Genomic DNA, 12,853 nt, shown 5'->3' with positions numbered 1-12,853 from the left:
AGGGCAGAAGAGGAGTTGTTGAGGTGGTTTGGTCATTTAGAGAGAATGGATCAAAGTAGAATGACATGGAGAGCGTATAAATCTGTAGGGGAAGGAAGGCGGGGTAGGGGTCGTCGTCGAAAAGGTTGGAAGGAAGGGGTAAGGAAGATTTTGTGGGCGAGGGGCTTGGACTTCCAGCAGGCGTGCATGAGCGTGTTCGATAGGAGTGAATGGAGACGAATGGTATTTGGGACCTGACGATCTGTTGGAGTGTGAGCAGGGTAATATTTAGTAAAGGGATTCAGGGAAACCGGTTATGTTCATATAGTCGGACTTGAGTCCTGGAAATGGGAAGTACAATGCCTGCACTTTAAAGGAGGGGTTTGGGATATTGGCAGTTTGGAGGGATATGTTGTGTATCTTTATACGTATATGCTTCTAAACTGTTGTATTCTGAGCACCTCTGCAAAAGCAGTGATAATGTGTGAGTGTGGTGAAAGTGTTGAATGATGATGAAAGTATTTTCTTTTTGGGGATTTTCTTTCTTTTTTGGGTCACCCTGCCTCGGTGGGAGACGGCCGACTTGTTATATATATATATATATATATATATATATATATATATATATATATATATATATATATATATATATATATATATATATATATATATATATATATATATAATGCGTCCCGAAGCATTTTCATTAAATATGTATATTTTATTTCAGTCACTACTGAAACAAACAATTCTTCAGTTTTTTATATTCATTTTTTTTCGTGAACCTGTGAATTTTTTGTCACACACACACACACACACACACACACACACACACACACACACACACACACACACACACACACACACAGGACATAATGGTACCTAACACAATGATTGTTCTTATCAGATATGACGTCAAGGTGAACTCCCATTATCAGTAGCTATAGTGTGTACCACTACTCCACTAGCAGTCTCCATCACCACTACTAGCAGTCTCCATCACCACCAGTAGCAGTCTCCATCGCCACCACTAGCAGTCTCCATCACCACTACTAGCAGTCTCCATCACCACCAGTAGCAGTCTCCATCGCCACCACTAGCAGTCTCCATCACCACTACTAGCAGTCTCCATCACCACCACTAGCAGTCTCCATCGCCACCACTAGCAGTCTCCATCACCATTACTAGCAGTCTCCATCGCCACCACTAGCAGTCTCCATCGCCACCACTAGCAGTCACCATCACCACCACTAGCAGTCTCCATCGCCACCACTAGCAGTCTCCATCGCCACCACTAGCAGTCACCATCACCACCACTAGCAGTCTCCATCGCCACCACTAGCAGTCACCATCACCACCACTAGCAGTCTCCATCGCCACCACTAGCAGTCTCCATCGCCACCACTAGCAGTCACCATCACCACCACTAGCAGTCTCCATCGCCACCACTAGCAGTCACCATCGCCACCACTAGCAGTCTCCATCGCCACCACTAGCAGTCACCATCGCCACCACTAGCAGTCTCCATCACCACCACTAGCAGTCTCCATCGCCACCACTAGCAGTCACCATCACCACCACTAGCAGTCTCCATCGCCACCACTAGCAGTCTCCATCACCACCACTAGCAGTCTCCATCACCACCACTAGCAGTCTCCATCACCACCACTAGCAGTCTCCATCACCACCACTAGCAGTCTCCATCACCACCACTAGCAGTCTCCATCACCACCACTAGCAGTCACCATCACCACCACTAGCAGTCTCCATCGCCACCACTAGCAGTCTCCATCGCCACCACTAGCAGTCACCATCACCACCACTAGCAGTCTCCATCGCCACCACTAGCAGTCTCCATCACCACCACTAGCAGTCTCCATCACCACCACTAGCAGTCTCCATCGCCACCACTAGCAGTCTCCATCGCCACCACTAGCAGTCTCCATCACCACCACTAGCAGTCTCCATCATACACAGTCTCCATCACCAATCTTCTTCAGCTCTTGTCCTTCAACAAGGCTGTCGTCGTATTCCAGTATGTCAGGTAAGATTGTGTTCATATGTGGTACATATTACGGAATTTTTAATGCCTCCAGAACTGTGGAGAATGAGGAGGTTGTAGCGTGCTAGGTTTAACTAGAAGGAGCCGGAGTTCGAACCCCAGGCTACACCCTCGACCACAGCTAAGTGGGATTCTTGTGTTTTTTCGTTTCTTGGTGGCACTCGAGAGGTATTCTTGTGGTTGTCATAAGTTTTAAGAAATATTTCTCCAAGATCTGATATTAATTTTTTTACCACGAACTTGTGATTTTTTTGGTAAACACACACACACACACACACACACACACACACACACACACACACACACACACACACACACACACACACACACACACACACACACACATCCAGAGATGCAGAGAGGAAAAAACAGTGTAAGATTGTGAGAAAAACTACAGAAAAACTGACTAGCTAGAAGGAAATATGCTAGTGTGAGATGAGAGACTTAGTGATACTTTGAGAATGCCAGCAGTCAAGGCCAAGTCTGAATCAAAACTACTTGACAGTCAAACCAGAAGAAAAATGACGGTAAAGGGCCAAGTAATTCGACTGAGAAAGGAAGGAAGGAGGAGAGCTCACGAACAACTATTAGGAATTTGTGAAGTGTTGACCAAATAACCTGAAGAGGTCTTTTCACTTGAAACCGGAGGTTACAGGTTACACCATACACACAACAGGGCAAGAGGTAAAGAAGGTTTTGATGGAGCTGGATACATAAAAGGCAACTTGACCTGACAAAGTATCATCATAGATTCTGCGAGAGGGAGTAGAAGCACTGTTTTAATAACTATCTAGGATCAGTGGACATATGGTGGTTGCCAGAGATCTGGAAGACAGCAAATGTCGTTCCTATATTTAAGTAAGAAAGCATACAGGAGTTAAATCACAGACCAGTTTATCTGACATGCATACCATGCCAAGTAATGGACTAACTTATCAGGGGAAAAGTGGTAAAACACCTGAAGAGAAGCGGGTTCATAAACACTTACCAGCATGGGTTTAGAAATGGCAGATCTTGTCTAACTTATTGGAGTCCTATGACAAAGTAATATATGTGAAACAGGAAAGAGATGGAAGGGTAGATTGCATTTTCTTTGACTGCAAGACGTCATATAACACTGTATCCTCACAAGAGACTGGGCAAAAAACACGGTGCAGACAGCATTAATGGTAACATACCACGGTGGGTCAAGGAGAACCTTGGGAGAAGGAAGCAAATTGAAAGATTGGTTAGATAAGAGGTTCCTTGAATTCAACCCCAGTATATGAAAGGTGGTGAAGCTTGGGGGAGGAACATGAAGACCGGAAGCGGAGTATAGACTAGAAGACTGGCTGCAGACGTCACTCAGAGAGGAGAACCTAGGGATGAGCATAGTGCCCAATATAACACCAGAGGCTCTCATCAACCGAATAACATTTTGTGTTTGTTGAAGAATTAGATACTAGAAGGTTTGTGTGTGTGTTGAAGGCTATAATATACCAGTAGCCTTGTGTATCGACATCATTAAAGAACATCCTACAGATACTTGTACATCCAGGCCCGGTGGTCTGGTGGCTAAAGCTTCCGCTTCACACACGGAGGGCCCGGGTTCGATTCCCGGCGGGTGGAAACATTTCGACACGTTTCCTTACACCTGTTGTCCTGTTCACCTAGCAGCAAATAGGTACCTGGGTGTTAGTCGACTGGTGTGGGTCGCATCCTGGGGGACAAGATTAAGGACCCCAATGGAAATAAGTTAGACAGTCCTCGATGACGCACTGACTTTCTTGGGTTATCCTGGGTGGCTAACCCTCCGGGGTTAAAAATCCGAACGAAATCTTATCTTATCTTATCTTATAGAAGCATAAAACTGACGTCTTCCTGAGAGTGAGTCAACATTAATTATGATCCTCAGAGACAAAATTCAAGGAACTGACACTACTCTCTCCTTCCTTGGTTCCAACCTCTTTACCACCCATCACCCGTTTGATATATCACCCTTGCGAGTTTAACGCTTAACTCTGAATATAATAATAGGGATGGTGAGATAGCGTAGTAATGAACTAACGTCTCTTCAACAGGTTACAGGCAACAGCCTCCTGCTCCTGCAGCGCCGTCTGCACCACACCAGTCGTATCCACCACAGCAACCATATCCACAGCAACCATATCCACCCCAACAACCGTGTCCCCAACAACTGTATCCCCAACAACCGTGTCCTCAACAACTGTGTCCCCAGCAACCGGTACGTATTATAATTCCCCAGTTCTGTATTGCTATTTTTTTTCAGTGATTTTTCTGTTTAAAAAGACCATTGAAAAGTTAATATCGAGTACGTGAAATTCATGTTAATGTATCATGCTGACAACTGCAGGTTATGATGTATCATGCTGACAATTGCAGGTTATGATGTATCATGCTGACAATTGCAGGTTATGATGTATCATGCTGACAACTTCAGGTTATGATGTATCATGCTGACAACTGCAGGTTATGATGTATCATGCTGACAACTGCAGGTTATGATGTATCATGCTGACAACTGCAGGTTATGATGTATCATGCTGACAACTGCAGGTTATGATGTATCATGCTGACAACTGCAGGTTATGATGTATCATGCTGACAACTGCAGGTTATGATGTATCATGCTGACAACTGCAGGTTATGATGTATCATGCTGACAACTGCAGGTTATGATGTATCATGCTGACAACTGCAGGTTATGATGTATCATGTTGACAACTGCAGGTTATGATGTATCATGCTGACAACTGCAGGTTATGATGTATCATGTTGACAACTGCAGGTTATGATGTATCATGCTGACAACTGAAGGTTATGATGTATCATGCTGACAACTGAAGGTTATGATGTATCATGCTGACAACTGCAGGTTATGATGTATCATGCTGACAACTGCAGGTTATGATGTATCATGCTGATAACTGAAGGTTATGATGTATCATGCTGACAACTGCAGGTTATGATGTATCATGCTGACAACTGAAGGTTATGATGTATCATGCTGACAACTGAAGGTTATGATGTATCATGCTGACAACTGCAGGTTATGATGTATCATGCTGACAACTGAAGGTTATGATGTATCATGCTGACAACTGCAGGTTATGATGTATCATGCTGACAACTGAAGGTTATGATGCATCATGCTGACAACTGAAGGTTATGATGTATCATGCTGACAACTGAAGGTTATGATGTATCATGCTGACAACTGGAGGTTATGATGTATCATGCTGACAACTGAAGGTTATGATGTATCATGCTGACAACTGCAGGTTATGATGTATCATGCTGACAACTGAAGGTTATGATGTATCATGCTGACAACTGAAGGATATGATGTATCATGCTGACAACTGCAGGTTATGATGTATCATGCTGACAACTGAAGGTTATGATGTATCATGCTGACAACTGCAGGTTATGATGTATCATGCTGACAACTGCAGGTTATGATGTATCATGCTGACAACTGAAGGTTATGATGTATCATGCTGACAACTGAAGGTTATGATGCATCATGCTGACAACTGCAGGTTATGATGTATCATGCTGACAACTGAAGGTTATGATGTATCATGCTGACAACTGCAGGTTATGATGTATCATGCTGACAACTGCAGGTTATGATGTATCATGCTGACAACTGAAGGTTATGATGTATCATGCTGACAACTGAAGGTTATGATGTATCATGCTGACAACTGGAGGTTATGATGTATCATGCTGACAACTGCAGGTTATGATGTATCATGCTGACAACTGAAGGTTATGATGTATCATGCTGACAACTGCAGGTTATGATGTATCATGCTGACAACTGAAGGTTATGATGTATCATGCTGACAACTGCAGGTTATGATGTATCATGCTGACAACTGAAGGTTATGATGTATCATGCTGACAACTGCAGGTTATGATGTATCATGCTGACAACTGCAGGTTATGATGTATCATGCTGACAACTGAAGGTTATGATGTATCATGCTGACAACTGCAGGTTATGGTGCATCATGCTGACAACTGCAGGTTATGATGTATCATGCTGACAACTGGAGGTTATGATGTATCATGCTGACAACTGCAGGTTATGATGTATCATGCTGACAACTGGAGGTTATGATGTATCATGCTGACAACTGCAGGTTATGATGTATCATGCTGACAACTGCAGGTTATGATGTATCATGCTGACAACTGAAGGTTATGATGTATCATGCTGACAACTGAAGGTTATGATGTATCATGCTGACAACTGCAGGTTATGATGTATCATGCTGACAACTGGAGGTTATGGTGCATCATGCTGACAACTGAAGGTTATGATGTATCATGCTGACAACTGCAGGTTATGGTGCATCATGCTGACAACTGAAGGTTATGATGTATCATGCTGACAACTGGACGTTATGGTGCATCATGCTGACAACTGAAGGTTATGATGTATCATGCTGACAACTGGAGGTTATGGTGCATCATGCTGACAACTGAAGGTTATGATGTATCATGCTGACAACTGGAGGTTATGATGTATCATGCTGACAACTGAAGGTTATGATGTATCATGCTGACAACTGGACGTTATGGTGCATCATGCTGACAACTGGACGTTATGATGTATCATGCTGGCAACTGGAGGTTATGATGTATCATGCTGACAACTGGAGGTTATGGTGCATCATGCTGACAACTGAAGGTTATGATGTATCATGCTGACAACTGCAGGTTATGGTGCATCATGCTGACAACTGAAGGTTATGATGTATCATGCTGACAACTGGAGGTTATAATGTATCATACTGACAGCTGGAGGTTACATATACTGACAACTGAAGGTTATGACAGAGCATGCTGACAGCAGTGAGTGTCAAGGGGGCAATCGACTCCGGATTGATTTGTCTGATTAGATACCACAATCATGAGCTAAAAGCCCATCATGTGAGGCAGTCAGGTATTACGGAGGTACAAAGTGTTTCCAGATGTTTACTTTCCTCAGCCCTTAGTGTTCAGGCAAATTAAAATAACAATGTTCAGAAGACTAATGAATTTAGTGCCCGAAGAAGTGAATGGAGACGATGTTGTGTCCTTGACGTTATTAAAGGGTTTTCCTCCTCAAGGGAGGTTCCTTGATGCTGTTACAAGGCTTCCATCAAAAAAGGTTCTCCGAAGCAATCAGGTTTGATCCGAGGAAGGGAAGGGAAACTCCACTTTCTCGAATCAAGAGACAATCACCAGAAAATCAAGGCACCTTCCTTGAAGGAAACTTTCTCAGTATACTCAGTGTTGTGTGTATGAAGACACTGCCTGTGTCTTCAGCCACACCTGAGGATACTACCTGTGTTCTCAGTCACACCTGAGGACACTATCTGTGTCCTCAGCCACACATAACGACACTGCCTGTGCCCTCAGCAACGCCTGAAGACACTGCCTGTTTCCTCAACCACACATGAGGACACTATCTGTATCCTCAGCCACACCTGAGGACACTGCCTGTGTCCTCAACCACACCTGAGGACACTGCCTGTGTCCTCAGCCACACCTGAGGACACTATCTGTATCCTCAGCCACACCTGAGGACACTGCCTGTGTCCTCAACCACACCTGAGGACACTATCTGTATCCTCAGCCACACCTGAAGACACTGCCTGTGTCCTCAACCACACCTGAGGAGACTATCTGTATCCTCAGCCACACATGAGGACACTGCCTGTGTCCTCAGCCACACCTGAGGACACTATCTGTATCCTCAGCCACACCTGAGGACACTGCCTGTGTCCTCAACCACACCTGAGGACACTGCCTGTGTCCTCAACCACACCTGAGGACACTATCTGTATCCTCAGCCACACCTGAGGACACTGCCTGTGTCCTCAGCCACACCTGAGGACACTGCCTGTGTCCTCAGCCACACCTGAGGACACTATATCCTCAGCCAGACAACATGTGATAATAAACAACTCGCTGCCACCGTAAACACATCCAGTAGTACCAATAATATAGTTCTCTAAGTCACTATAAAAATCTATTGTATCTAAAATCAAAATTTTTTCAACACTCTGTTTACAAAAAATTGCAAATGGATTCCATATATATATATATATATATATATATATATATATATATATATATATATATATATATATATATATATATATATATATATATATATATATTAGCAAGTCGGCCGTCTCCCACCGAGGCAGGGTGACCCAAAAAGAAAGAAAATCCCAAAAAAGAAAATACTTTCATCATCATTCAACACTTTCACCACACTCACACATTATCACTGTTTTTGCAGAGGTGCTCAGAATACAACAGTTTAGAAGCATATACGTATAAAGATACACAACATATCCCTCCAAACTGCCAATATCTCAAACCCCTCCTTTAGAGTGCAGGCATTGTACTTCCCGTTTCCAGGACTCAAAATAATGTATATAATCTTGGGGACAGTGACTAAAACTCATCGTAATTTAAGGGAAAGCACTATATCCTTATGGGGTCTACCGCACCTGGGGAATGGGAGTGAGTTTGATTCAAGGAAGGGAAGAACATGTCCACCTCCACACACTGATGGAAACTGGGCGAGGTTTCGGTCAGTTGGCGAGATTTTAATTTCCATTTTTGTTGTTTAATTTCCGTTCGGCAGCAGCGTCGTGAAGGTAGGCTGGGGCTGAGACTAGGCCTGGCAGTTGTAGGCCCACCGAGGTTGTCCCTAGGCCTGGCAGTCGTGCGTCGATGGCGTCGCCGTAAGCATGAACACGACACACACCACCACGACCACCATCACCACCACCACTACCACCACCACGAGGATCATGACCGCCATCACACGTGGTAGTGTTGAACCAGACACCACTACCACCTGTGTCCTCAGAGGTACTGGTGCTCCACTAGTCACCACCAGGAGCATCATCACAGGTAGTAGTGCTCCACTAAGGCACCACCAGGAGCATCATCACAGGTAGTAGTGCTCCACTAGTCACCACCAGGAGCATCATCACAGGTAGTAGTGCTCCACTAGTCACCACCAGGAGCATCATCACAGGTGGTAGTGCTCCACTAAGTCACCAGCTGCCACACCAGCATGCTACTAAAGACCAGCTGCATCACAGTACCAGTCTCCCTCACAACAGTCCATCTGACTGTTAACGGACTCACAACAGTAACATTATACACATTTTCCTAAGCCACATCTGCACAACAACCCACAAACAGATTCATCACAACACAACAAATATTTTATTCAATACAAGTAAATCCAGTTTGTAAAGTTCTGGACTTATGTTCATATTATAATCAGAAGTATGTTATCCACTTTGACTTATTATTCGCATTTTTTATATATATCTTTTGTGAACAAATCTGTAATATTATAACTGAGCCATGGTCAGCTATAATGCTATATTGGGACTTTATAATTTTAAATTATAGTTTTTATTATTATTATTATTATTATTATTATTATTATTATTATTATTATTATTAATTATTATTATTATTATTATTATCATTATTATTATTATTATTATTATTATTATTATTATTATTATTATTATTATTATTATTATTATTATCATTATTATTATTATTATTATTATTATTATTATTATTATTATTATTATTATTGTTATTATTATTATTATTATTATTATTATCATTATTATTATTATTATTATTATTATTATTATTATTAGTATTATTATTATTATTATTATCATTATTATTATTATTATTATTATTATTATTATTATTATTATTATTATTATTATTATTATTATTATTATTATCATTATTATTATTATTATTATTATTATTATTATTATTATTATTATTATTATTATTATTATTATTATTATTATTATTATATGCTAATATTTATTTTTAGAGAAATTTTTAAAAATCTTTTCATAACGTAGTGTATTATTACCAACATATTTTTAGTATATTGTTCCTTATTATCTAAATCATGTAAATTAAATAAATATCCCTGGTAGTTATTAAAGGCTTAATAATAAAAGGTATTGGTCATCTCAGGTCAAAAAAGCCATTTAATTTATCGGTATTAGTGTGAATTATATATATGAAGCAGTCTCAATAACATAGAAGACGGGGGGCTTTCAGGGGTCGGCGCCCCCGGGGCCAGGCCTATATTGAATAATTATGTCTATAATTATGGTGATTGACTTTCTATATGGACATAGGCAGTTAAAATCAGTACCTGACCAGCCGGGCTGTGGTTCCTACATCTGCTTGTGTGCGTCCAGCAATAACAGCCTGGTTGATCAGGTCCTGATCCACCACGAGGACTGGTCATAGACCGGGCCGCGGGGGGAGGTGACCCCCGGAAACTCTCCAGGTACATTAAGAATCTTAATTCATATTTTTAATGAATTAAAATATACCAGTAATAGTCTCTAGTTATTTTATTTAACCTCAACTGATAATTTATATATGTATATATATATATATATATATATATATATATATATATATATATATATATATATATATATATATATATATATATATATATATATATATATATATATATATATATATATATATATATATATATATATATATATATATATATATATATATATATATATATATATATATATATATATATATATATATATATATATATATCGTGCCGAATAAGTAAAACTGCTATTTTGGCTTAAATAACAACGCTCTTCTTGCCGAATAAGGCAAGCTAAAATTTGTGTATGCAGTAATTTCGGAAAAATCATTCTGAACCTAACGAAAAAATATATTTCATTGTGTTTGTAAGGACTAAAGGCTGAATGTGGGCATTGGGAGCCATGTAGGATGGGGAGTATGGGGAAGAACAGGAAGGAGGGGGAGAGAGGCTAGGGTGTTGGGTGGGGGTTAAGAATGGGGGTATAGGTGGAGGGAAGGATGGGGGGGGGGAAGGTATGATTTGTTATGGGTTGGAATGAGGGGCTGGGTATGAGGGATTGTTTGAGCTCTGAACTTGGTGATGCTCTAGAGGTAGAGCTCCAGGACGGTGGAGCTGAGCTTGGTGATGCTCTAGAGGAAGAGCTCCAGGACGGTGGAGCTGAGCTTGGTGATGCTCTAGAGGTAGAGCTCCAGGACGGTGGAGCTGAGCTTGGTGATGCTCTAGAGGTAGAGCTCCAGGACGGTGGAGCTGAGCTTGGTGATGCTCTAGAGGTAGAGCTCCAGGACGGTGGAGCTGAGCTTGGTGATGCTCTAGAGGTAGAGCTCCAGGACGGTGGAGCTGAGCTTGGTGATGCTCTAGAGGTAGAGCTCCAGGACGGTGGAGCTGAGCTTGGTGATGCTCTAGAGGTAGAGCTCCAGGACGGTGGAGCTGAGCTTGGTGATGCTCTAGAGGTAGAGCTCCAGGACGGTGGAGCTGAGTTTGGTGATGCTCTAGAGGAAGAGCTCCAGGACGGTGGAGCTGAGCTTGGTGATGCTCTAGAGGTAGAGCTCCAGGACGGTGGAGCTGAGCTTGGTGATGCTCTAGAGGTAGAGCTCCAGGACGGTGGAGCTGAGTTTGGTGATGCTCTAGAGGTAGAGCTCCAGGACGGTGGAGCTGAGTTTGGTGATGCTCTAGAGGTAGAGCTCCAGGACGGTGGAGCTGAGTTTGGTGATGCTCTAGAGGTAGAGCTCCAGGACGGTGGAGCTGAGCTTGGTGATGCTCTAGAGGTAGAGCTCCAGGATGGTGAAACTGAGCTTGGTGATGCTCTAGAGGTAGAGCTCCAGGACGGTGGAGCTGAGCTTGGTGATGCTCTAGAGGAAGAGCTCCAGGACGGTGGAGCTGAACTTGGTGATGCTCTAGAGGTAGAGCTCCAGGACGGTGGAGCTGAGCTTGGTGATGCTCTAGAGGTAGAGCTCCAGGACGGTGGAGCTGAGCTTGGTGATGCTCTAGAGGTAGAGCTCCAGGACGGTGGAGCTGAGCTTGGTGATGCTCTAGAGGTAGAGCTCCAGGACGGTGGAGCTGAGCTTGGTGATGCTCTAGAGGTAGAGCTCCAGGAAGGTGAGTTCGCTGCTTCTTCTTCCTGTCTTCGACTGGTCCTTTTGTACTCCCTCAGCTGTGCCTTCTCCTGTAGTGCTACGTTCCGATCGAGGTACACCAGATATATAACCCAGGTAACCTCCAGGTAGACTCCAGGTAGCCCCCCTCAAATGTGTGTACTCACCTGGTTGTACTCACCTGGTTGTGGTTGTAGGGGTCGAGCCACAGCTCCTGGCAAAGCCTCCTCACTGGTCGCTATTAAGTCCACTCTCCCTCTGCTCCATGAGCTTTATCGTACCTCTTCTTAAAGCTATTTATGGATCCTGCCTCCACTACATCGCTCTCCAGATTGCTCCACTTCCTGACAACTCTATGACCGAAGAAATACTTCCTAACATCCCTGTGGTTTATCTGAGTCTTCAACTTTCAACTGTGACCCCTTGTTGCTGTGTCGCATCTCCGAAACATTCTGTCCCTGTCCATCCTGTCAATTCCTCTCAGTATTTTGTATACTAGCCCTTCCCCTATCCCTCCTGTCCTCCAGTGTCGTCAGGTTATTTCACTTAACCTCTCTTCGTAGGGCATACCGCTTAGCTCCGGGAGTAATCTCGTTGCAAACCTATGAACTTTCTCTAATTTCTTGACGTGTTTGCCAGGTGTGGGTTCCACACTGGCGCTACATACTCCAGTAGGGGCTTGATGTACTCAGTGTACAGTGTGTTGAATGACTCCTTACTTAGTTGTTGAAACGCTATTCTGAGGTTTGCCAGGCGCCCATGTGCTGCAGAAGTTATTTGGTTGAT

General features: G+C 42.7%; 1 protein-coding gene across 3 annotated transcripts; it reads left to right on the top strand.

Moving 5' to 3' along the window:
• The first annotated feature begins 927 nt into the window (after positions 1–927).
• LOC128688575 (uncharacterized) lies at positions 928–9,097 on the top strand. 3 transcript variants are annotated; one of them, XR_008407020.2, is made up of 4 exons: positions 929–2,023; positions 4,102–4,265; positions 8,697–8,968; positions 9,012–9,097. XR_008407020.2 is itself a non-coding variant. In XM_053776453.2 (3 exons), exons 1-3 carry the CDS (start codon positions 2,017–2,019, stop codon positions 8,886–8,888), a joined length of 360 nt encoding a protein of 119 aa, XP_053632428.1. In that variant the 5' UTR covers positions 928–2,016; the 3' UTR covers positions 8,889–9,097. The 3 variants fall into 3 exon arrangements, 2 of the variants coding, with proteins under 2 accessions (XP_053632428.1, XP_053632427.1); XM_053776453.2 differs by having other exon boundaries at positions 928–2,023; positions 8,700–9,097; XM_053776452.2 differs by having other exon boundaries at positions 8,697–9,097.
• Positions 9,098–12,853: the final 3,756 nt, after the last annotated feature.

Source organism: Cherax quadricarinatus, chromosome 13 (genome assembly GCF_038502225.1).
Source record: "Cherax quadricarinatus isolate ZL_2023a chromosome 13, ASM3850222v1, whole genome shotgun sequence".
In the NCBI taxonomy this organism is placed as follows: domain Eukaryota; kingdom Metazoa; phylum Arthropoda; class Malacostraca; order Decapoda; family Parastacidae; genus Cherax; species Cherax quadricarinatus.
The sequence above is the reverse complement of the archived record's forward strand: the minus strand, read 5'-3'. Positions and strand labels throughout refer to the sequence as shown.